The sequence below is a fragment of the Pieris napi genome, chromosome 2, assembly GCF_905475465.1.
Source record: "Pieris napi chromosome 2, ilPieNapi1.2, whole genome shotgun sequence".
Taxonomy (NCBI): Eukaryota; Metazoa; Arthropoda; class Insecta; order Lepidoptera; family Pieridae; genus Pieris; species Pieris napi.
Genome location: NC_062235.1, coordinates 13,035,618 through 13,045,583, shown reverse-complemented (window position 1 = coordinate 13,045,583; position 9,966 = coordinate 13,035,618). Strand labels below are relative to the sequence as shown.

The 9,966-nt window shown below is 36.0% G+C and overlaps 1 protein-coding gene across 1 annotated transcript; it reads right to left on the bottom strand.

The window, feature by feature from the left end:
• Positions 1–1,856: 1,856 nt before the first annotated feature.
• Positions 1,857–8,838, bottom strand: LOC125058260 (T-complex protein 1 subunit theta). Its single transcript, XM_047662303.1, has 6 exons — positions 8,652–8,838; positions 7,748–8,305; positions 6,990–7,364; positions 4,555–4,781; positions 2,789–2,984; positions 1,857–2,516 (listed from the first exon to the last, which is right to left on the bottom strand). Exons 1-6 carry the CDS (start codon positions 8,709–8,711, stop codon positions 2,295–2,297), a joined length of 1,638 nt encoding a protein of 545 aa, XP_047518259.1. The 5' UTR covers positions 8,712–8,838; the 3' UTR covers positions 1,857–2,294.
• Positions 8,839–9,966: the final 1,128 nt, after the last annotated feature.

Here is a 9,966-nt window from a genome sequence, read left to right as displayed (position 1 = left end):
CTTTGTAAATTAATTATTACTAAGGAAAAAGCCCCAATAGATGATCATGTACGAGTATATGTATATCTATATTCACACTGTTTACACTCTGTATACGTTCTAAAGATAATATAAATAAAAAATAAACTTATTTTACTGCACAAAAGACGTTATGCCATCTAAAGTTCTAATAGTATTATGTAACTACAAAACGAATATATCAATCAATTCTCGATCTCTCTCTCTCTCTCTGAATCTTTCTCACTAAAGCTCTCTCCCACCTCTCGCTCCGTGGCACTGTGCGTGCCGTTGTACGTTCGCCCTTTCTCACTCTCTCAATCGCTCTCTCCCTTTTCTTCGACAAAAATTCTGCACTGATATACGCTGCGCTGCAATGCAATAATAATAATATTAACGTCACGATCTTCGTGACGTTAATATTATATTTCATCCGTAAAAAAAATTACCCTCATGCGCCTAAAGTAGTTTCACTTCAAAAATATGACTAAATTGTTATCCATCGATATCTTATATTATATTGTTCCTTTATATACATTTGTTTAGCTTTGTTTTTAAATAGAAGAGTATCAAGTTTGAGTGAGACACTACAGGGTAATGCATAATTTGGGGGCGCACGTTTATATGAATACAAACCTCGATGGCGGCAGCTTTGGAGAAGCGGAATATTTAATTTTAATTCTTAGAACATTAAAAATGATTAAATCTTATCTTAATTCAATTCAGATTAAAGAGAATTAACTTGGGTAATGCTAGGTTGTTTTACGATATGGGTCGGATTAATTTTTTACCGTAATTTTAAAACCGATATTGATTTTCAATTGGCTGAAATTGGTACTCTCTTAAAAGTGTTTGTGTTGATGTGTATGATGTTGATGAACACATCAACATAAAAAAATGCAGTTTCAACATAAATGGATCGTTTCTTAAATATCACGTCATGACAACCCGTACACATGGTGGCAAGCAAGGAAATTTGAATTTCCGTGTTTGATTAAGATTGCAGCAAAATATTTGTCGGCGCCAGGAAGTAGTGTTTATTCAGAGCGCCTTTTCTCTGAAGCTCTGGTTTACGAGAAAAAATGAAGTAAACTACTTCCTATAATTGCAGAAAAGTTAGTCTTTCTGCACCATAGGGGAAGGTTATTTTGATTACGAAAAAAATTCTTAACTTGTTTAATATAGAAAATGTTTCAATTATGTACCAATGACTACTTAATGAATGATTATAAAAGAAATGAGAACCTTACCCTTCTAAATTTTGATTACCACAATAATTCAAATATGTACATAGAATCCTCCATTTTTCCGATTTAGAAGATGATTATGTACCTACCTGTGTTATGTACCGATGATTATATACGTAATCAATCGATTTTAATAATTATTTCTCTATGACAAAATATATTATTTAAGTATTCGGTATTCAGCCGAATAATATGTAGATATTCGGCCGAATATTATAAAAGCAGCCGAATAGGCCGAATACCGAATTGTAACCGAAAATTCGTTGCAAGTCTAATATATACACATCAACAGGCGATGTACCTAGTTCTTAGGTGACAGAAGACGTAGTATTTTCTATTAAACTTTTCCTAAAAAACAATTTTTGTTTATACTGATGTTTTTCAATATGAGAACCACTCAACCAACAAATTGTATCTTACTTATCACTACTGGGTAGGTTATAAAATAAAAGATTCACTTATTATAATTATTTATTACCTTTAAATTAGTTTAAAAGCTAAATAGAAGATAAACCAAAAATACTTCCGGCTAAATCATAAATTGTTAATATAATTAAATGTGACAAATAAATGCGCGCTGAAATATAATTAGCGTTTTAAGAACTTATGGGCCTGAATACCGCGAAAGACCACAGAATTGATCGTGTCAAGTCTGTAGTGCAAAATGGCCGCTTTGACACATTTGCAAAATAAAAGTACAATTGTTTCATCACAGTTGTAGCATACAACCATTCCAAGCCGTTATATCTATGTAAATTACGTTAGTAAAGTGCCTGGAAATACAGTTTAATAGGCTGTGAACAGATTACTTTCACATAACCCCTTTATTCATAAAAATCAAACGTGTGTTTATGGTATAGTTTGTTTGCCGCCATTTCAAGTCAATGACTTATTCAGCGATAATACGAAAACACAAATCTAATACTAGATTGTTTATAGTTTTGCGAACATAATATAGACAATTTTGTTAAAACTCGCGAGTCGAATGCCTAAAACTTGTATGTAAAAAATTATTTGTATTCGAAGTTATCTGCAGTGTCTTATATTTTATTAGGATTCGTCATCACTTCCAGCTGGGGCTTTGGGTTTGGGACCACCAGCTCTCTTGGCCATGATGATCTGGTCGACTTTGAGTATTGTAGTTGCCGCTCCGACCGCGTATTTGAGACCCCAGTATTTTAGAAGGTACAAGTCCAAAACCCCCTTCTCATTAACGTCACACACCCCACTACTTTCAGAGTCAATGTCGAATCCAACAGTTTTTTGGTTTTCCTGAAAGGTGATTCATGTTACCATTGCATAGTATAGAAATATGTATTATTTATTTACGAGACAAAAACAGTGACATTTAAAATAATGGTGTTTCCACACCACAAAAACCCATTAAAAAATTAAATTGTCAGATTGATAATAAAAAAACGAGCTACACCAACTTATAAAAGATATGTTACGAGACCATTCAGCTCCCAAAACCTAGACATATATAAATAGGCTTTATTTCACGTAAATTAAGTCTATAATAATCAAAAGACAAGAACTCTTACCCGATGAGCCTTATAGATATTATTGACAACGTCCGTTGCGTTTGCGCCTGAATTGTCAGCCAACGCCCTGGGTACTGCTTCCAAAGCAACGGCGAATTTCCGTACCGCATATTGCTCTAAGCCTGGCAATGTGTCTGCGTATTGTAACAATTTCTGGGCAAGCTCGATTTCAGTTGCCCCCGCACCGGCCACGAAGCTTCGAATAAAAATTAAAATATAACTTATTTTTAATATATAAAATTTATATACAAAAATGCAAGCAAGCAAGGTGTAAATGGGGAACTTTCGCACAACACGAATCTTTAAATTATATTTTTTAATATTTAAAAAAAAACATTTTTTTTTACAAACATTAATAATAAAGAAATTTCAGATTGATAAAAAGCGTCTACACAGGTCTCTAAAATTAGTGGCGATATCGGCAGAAATCAACGAAAATAAATATTAATTTTTATATTTAAAACGATTTTATTTATATGAGTAGTTTAATAGTACTTTCTCATTTTACTCATTTATCAACCAAATCCACAATTTCGAAGGAAAAACTAATTAGACAAAATTCTAGCACAATGGTCAAAACAACCGTTAATTTTTTAGATATCTCTTCAAAATGCAGTTAAATAAATAAATGTTTGTTTTGTTCTTTTAATTTAATAAGGTAATTAAGTGATTATATTATTAATACAATGTCAATATTTTTATTGGTAACTAAAAATGCAATCACAATTTAATATTATTAATGATTGTATCACTAAGCTTATGATATCATATCAGAATAGGTAAGTGTAAAAACCCAAAGATTACACAGTTAATTAGAATTCTTAAAACTTGATGTAAAGATAATTTATAACAATTGCAATGATCAGAAATTGTGAAAATACTCAGCATTTAAATAAACTCTATCAAGATCACACAATGAAACTTCTTCTAAAATTATGACATTTTCATGTACTGTTTAAGAGAATGAATTCTAGAGAAAGATTTGATTGTTTTTGCCATACAAATAACTTTGTATAAAAATCGTTCGAGGAGACCAAGAGATCCCTTTCCTGCTATCATTTTTGGCTTGCATTTTGGCATACAGGAGACAGTTTGCGGTAAGTATCGCTTCTGAACAATTACAATTGCATAAAACGTGAACTATTTCACGATTTTGACTCGTGCTGGTTACATTCACGAAGTTTATCACTTACTCTAACGTATAATCAAATATAACGGCGATAATAGAAATATCCAGTGGAACAGTCGGGGTTTATACATTGGGGTCAAAATAGTCAAGTTATTTTCATAAAGTGACTCACTAAAAATCTTTAGATAATGAAAAAGATATGCAACTTATCATAATATCAGCCTTTATCGGTGTGACGCTGCTGTAATTATTTTTTAATTATTATTTATACTTTAAGGTATATGATGATTGGTAAGTTTTTAATGCTGAATTTAAATATTACCATAATAATGAGCAGTTTCAGCGTGCGACTCTCATACCTGAGGTTGTAGGTTCGATCCCCGGACATTGTGCACCAATGGTTTCTTTTTTTATGTGCGCATTTAACATTCGCTCAAACGGTGAAGGAAAACATCGTGAGTAAACCGACATGTTTTAGACCCAAAAAGTCGACGGCATGTGTCAGGCACTGAAGGCTGATCACCTAGTTGCCTATTATATTTAAAAATTATCATGAAACAGGTTCAGAAATCTGAGTGCAAGACCTAAAGAGGTTGTAGCGCCACTGATTTTTTTTTATAATAAATAAAACACTCACCGTCCATCTCTGGCGATTCCCTTGAATGTGTTGACACCATCATCAATTGCCCGTTCAATGTCATCCATGTAATTGTCAGTAGAGCCTCGGATGACAACTGTGGACATCCGGGATTCAGAACTATCCATACTGAAAACCACAACTCGTGTGTCTCCCAGTTCGTCTACATGGACCTTGTCACAGTAGCCGAGTTCCTCTGCCGTTGGGGTTGTGAGACGGGGTAGGACCTGGAATGATTTATTAAATTATCTTTTACGCCCTCGACTACAATAAATCTACTGAAAAGCGTACATTACACGATTAAGAAATTAAAGGAACAAATATGGGACCTTTTTAAGTTTTGCTTTATTTTTCACACTTACAATGCAAATATTTATTTTAAGTATAATTGAGAGGTTACGTGACAGTCTCTCTGTGGTTCAATTTAGAGCAGTGTTTCCCAATCTTTTTTGTGCCACGCCTTAATCATTCCAAAATTCTTCATTTCTATGTATTATACATAATTTTTAATATCTAATATAACATTTCTAATATAGGAAGAAATTACTTGGAAATTGTTAACGAAACTCAGTAGATTTTAAAACATATAATGAAAAATAATAAATTTTCAAATAACCCCCCTTAACTATCAAATTGGCCCACTGTGGGCCCAACGTTGCGAAACACTGGTTTTAAATGTTTAAACAGCTTACATTACATTGTACATATAATAATGTATTTTTTTTTTTTTTATAGAACGGGGGGCAAACGGGCAGGAGGCTCACCTGATGTTAAGTGATACCGCCGCCCATGGACACTCTCAATGCCAGAGGGCTCGCGAGTGCGTTGCCGGCCTTTTAAGAATTGGTACGCTCTTTTCTTGAAGGACCCTAAGTCGAATTGGTTCGGAAATACTTCAGTGGGCAGCTGGTTCCACATAGTGGTGGTGCGCGGCAAAAACTGCCTTGAAAAACGCTCAGTTGTGGAACGGCGGACGTCGAGGTGATACGGGTGGAATTTCGTATTCTGCCTCGACGTCCGATGATGAAACTCAGCTGCAGGTATTAATCCGAACAACTCCTCTGAACACTCTCCATGGTAAATGCGGTAGAAGATGAGAGAGAGTGACCCCACATCTCTACGCAACGCCAAAGGATCAAGCCGCTCGGAGAGGGATTGGTCGTCGACGATTCGAACCGCTCTGCGTTGTATACGGTCAAGTGGAAGCAGCTGGTACTGGGGAGCCCCCGCCCAGAGGTGAGAGCAGTACTCCATGTGGGGCCGAATTTGCGCTTTATATAGTTGCATGCGGTGGCCCGGAGTAAAGGACCGCCTCGCCTTGCTGAGCACACCAAGCTTTTTGGAGGCTAATTTATCCTTTCCCTCCAAGTGACCGCGAAACTGAACGTCGTTCGATATGTCAACGCCAAGTATTCCAATGCTGGCTGTGGCTTTAAGAAGAGTGTTTTCGTAAAGAGCAGTAGCGACAAAGGGTGTTTTTTTAGCGGAAAACGCGCAAACTTGTGTCTTCTTGGGGTTAAATTGGACTAGGTTTAGTTTGCCCCAGTCTGAGACTCCACGTAGTAGAGTTTCGACTTCAGACACAAGTTTGTTCCGGTACTCATCGACAACTGCCCGAGAAATACCTGCCCGGCCAGTGTAAAGAATATCCCTAGTGCTGTCATCCGCATAGCAATGAATGTTGCTAAGTTGCAACATATCATTAATATGCAGAAGAAACAGGGTCGGGGATAGAACACAGCCTTGTGGGACCCCAGCGTTCACGGGTTTAAGGTCGGAACATGCTCCGTCGATGACGACCTTGATGCTCCGATCGGCCAGAAAGCTGGAGATCCAATCGCATAATTTCTCGGGTAGCCCATAGGCTGGAAGCTTCGAGAGCAGTGCTCTGTGCCACACCCGATCGAAGGCTTTCGCTATGTCCAAACTTACCGCCAGCGCCTCCCCCTTAGACTCAATTGTCTCTGCCCACCTATGGGTAAGGTATACAAGGAGGTCACCAGCTGAGCGACCACGACGAAAGCCGTACTGAGAATCGCTAATCAACTGGTGGCCCTCTAGATACCTTAAGAGCTGGCTATTAATAATGGTTTCCATTATTTTGGAGAACAAGGAGGTTATAGCTATTGGGCGATAGTTGGACGTATCAGAGCGATCGCCTTTTTTTGGGATCGGATGTATCGAAGCGGTCTTCCAGCACTTCGGGACGGTGCCGAGCAAGTACAGGTACCGGAAAAGGCGCGTTAAGACCGGAGCCAACTCAGGAGCACAAGTACGCAGCACAATTGGGGGGATACCATCCGGCCCGCTCGACTTATGAATGTCCAAGGAAGATAGTGCTTTGAATAATTATTTAATGCATTCAAGTTGCTTGCTTAATTCATAAACCTGTCTATTAGTATTTATATAACACTGAATTCAATATTTGTACTTACAGTGGCATTAACAGTTCTAGCGAGACGTCTCAAATCAAACTTGGAATTTAGACGTACTGCCATAACACCAAACTTGTTCAAGAAGTGCAGGGCCATATCTCCAAATTTAGCACCAGCCACTACGACCTTTACGCCAGCATCAGCTATATCCTTAATCTGTTTTTCAAGAAGAGATTCTTCTCCCTTACTGAAGTTCAAAAGTTCATCTGCACTCTTAATAAGGACAGTGCCTTTAGTTTCAGTCTGTGTGATGTCCACGGGACAGGAGTAGACGGCCACTTTAGCCTTGGTAATGTTACTGATGTCACCCTCTACTTCACGTTTGAACACCATGCCCGAGAGGACATCAGACTGCAGGAGACCAGCTCCAAGAATCTGAATAAAATATAAAATGTATGGTCAATTTATCATAAAAAAGTTCTGTAAAGGATGTTTAATTTCTTCAATATTTGTTAAAAAATTGTTGTGTTTCTGTCCATAGTTTTGGATGGTAAAAGGGACTTATTTATTAATAACATAATAGAGTCCTTACTTAATGATTATACCAGTTAAATGACATTAGAGTCTAAGAATAAAAAATCAATGTTCTAAAGATATATCATATCTATTTTTGAATTCAATATTCAAAATACATAACTTTGCCCGTCATTGGTGACAAGCAGGCCAGGGTAGTTGAAATGAGAAAGTTACAAAAATACATTAGTGGTCAAACATGACAGCTGGATCTCATTCTAATCTAACAATATAAGCAATATTACCTTACAAATCCTGATATTGTCCACATTGAATGTGGTCTTCTCTGGCAGAATACCAATGCAGGCTTTGGCAACTAGGTTACCAATAAAATCTTCATTTCCATATTGCTTAGACATAATTGAAGGTTTAATACCTTTAACAACATCATCAAAGTTTTTACAATCTTTTATTTCAAAGCAAACCAGTTCTGGAAGAATTTCCAAGCATTTGTCGAGAGCCCTTTCATATCCATCAGCAATTTCGCTAGTTGTAACACCTAAACGTAGAAGCTCTTCAGCTGCTTCCAAGAGGGCTCCAGAAATCACAATTACAAAGTTTGTGCCATCACCGACCTCTGAGTCCTGCATTTGACTTGCCAGTACCATGAGTTTAGCAGCTGGATGTTCTACATCCAACTCGCGTATAATTGTACCTGCATCACTAGTAACAAATTGCTTTTCAATATGGTTTATTATCATTTTGTTCATCCCATTTGGTCCATAAGCAGATCTTACACTTCGAGCAAACTCTTTGCAAGCATTAATATTCCTGTAGACAGCTTCCTCTAATCCTGAGAACATCTGAAAGAAATCAACGAATAAAGTATTAAAACTATAACTTGTGGGAGAACTTTTGTAGTTTATAAAATAAGATACATGTGTACACTTTACACCCAGGTGCCATTTAATTCCTAGATTTTGTTTGATTTTTCGAAACGCTGTGCACATAGTATTTACACTAAGAATTAAAGAAACACTTTTTTACACAGAAAAGCAACAGACTGAAAGGTTTTCGATTTTTATGTTTGAAATGTATCATTTTAATCTCATTCTATATGGTCCAAGTAGAAATATTAAAGAAATTGTGGTCATATGGTCAGCGGCACATGACAAAGCCTCAGTTTTTGGTTATAATTTATAAACTTACCCGTGCTCCATCTTTTAACATCTGCGGTACACCTGGTGCTTTTGGAATATGTAAAGCCATTTTCCGATGTTTTATTGTGTTTTACAAAAGCAAATAGAAATGTAATTTCAGATTTTCAAATATTTTTTCATAGAACAGACGCACACTTTAGAATTCAAGTGACTGTCGCTTCTAGAGTCTTGACAGTTCTTATTGTGTTAATTGTCAAATCAAGGATGTGACAATCTCTCATTCGATTTTAAACTTTTGGCGGGAAAGTGTCAAGCTGTATGAAAATGACGGGTAGTGTCGAGTGTCGCGTGACTATTAATCTATATATAAGTCAAAGTCAAATCGTTTATTTCAATTAGACCATCTAAAATGGCACTTTTGAACGTCAAAAAAAATATATATAAAGATGATTCTAGTTGCCCCTTCCAAAAGGTAGTTTCGTGTGGAGAAGAATGGGCAAGAAACTCCACACTTACTCTTTTAAAATAGGTTTACAATATTTTGTTACATTTGTTAAATAATTATATGTGAAGACAATGTACTCTTAGAATAAACTACTATACTAAAAAAGTTAGTATACATGTTCCTCACATATTTACAAATATCGAAACCTTAGAATATTAACATTAAAGAGTAATAAAAAATATTAAAAAAACACAACAAAACAGTGTGTGAGATACAAAAAAAAATAATTACATTTGTAGCATTATATAAAATAAAAAAAAAAAAAAAAAAAATAACAAAAATATGCTAATTGCTAAAGCAAAAAATCAGCAACCAATTTGATTTTGTCCAGGCTATAGAGCCAATCATAGGATTGTCCTATGGAGCAGGACCAGCATGTTTCCAAGCATTCTTATCTTATATAAAAGAAAGTCGTGTTTGTTACAACACTTATAACTCGAGATCGGCTGGACCGATGTTAGTTATGTCTTTTTTGATGGATTTTTCCCCACTCCGAATAGCAGAATAAGTAATAAAATATCAGATAAGTTACCAAATAACAATAAATTAATTAATTAATTTTACGAATGCACACGGCATGTGGTGACATTTGTTGACAAAACTACGCATCATTTTACGTCGAATTCGTGTCACTTCAAGAAATTCCGAACTTGAGGTAACTGAGGAGATGCATACCCAGGCTTTGATCTTGATCGAAAACATGTGTTACCTCATCAAAAAATGTTGTAAAGCAGAAAGTGCTTTAACATGCAGTATCGCAATATTGGCGATAGAGAGAAGAGGCCTAATGTGTAAAACTGCCATTCTTCTTTTGCAATGGCAAGCAATAAAACATTTCTCTATTTGCAAAAAAAGTTAT

Bases quoted from the DNA above. Each gene is read 5' to 3' on its own strand.
- LOC125058260 (XM_047662303.1), bottom strand. From the start codon at position 8,711: ATGGCTTTACATATTCCAAAAGCACCAGGTGTACCGCAGATGTTAAAA. The intron at 8,306-8,651 runs GTAAGTTTATAA...GATTTCTTTCAG, and splicing joins TGTTAAAAGATGGAGCACGG to ATGTTCTCAGGATTAGAGGA. The intron at 2,985-4,554 runs GTGAGTGTTTTA...TTTTATTCGAAG, and splicing joins GGAATCGCCAGAGATGGACG to CTTCGTGGCCGGTGCGGGGG.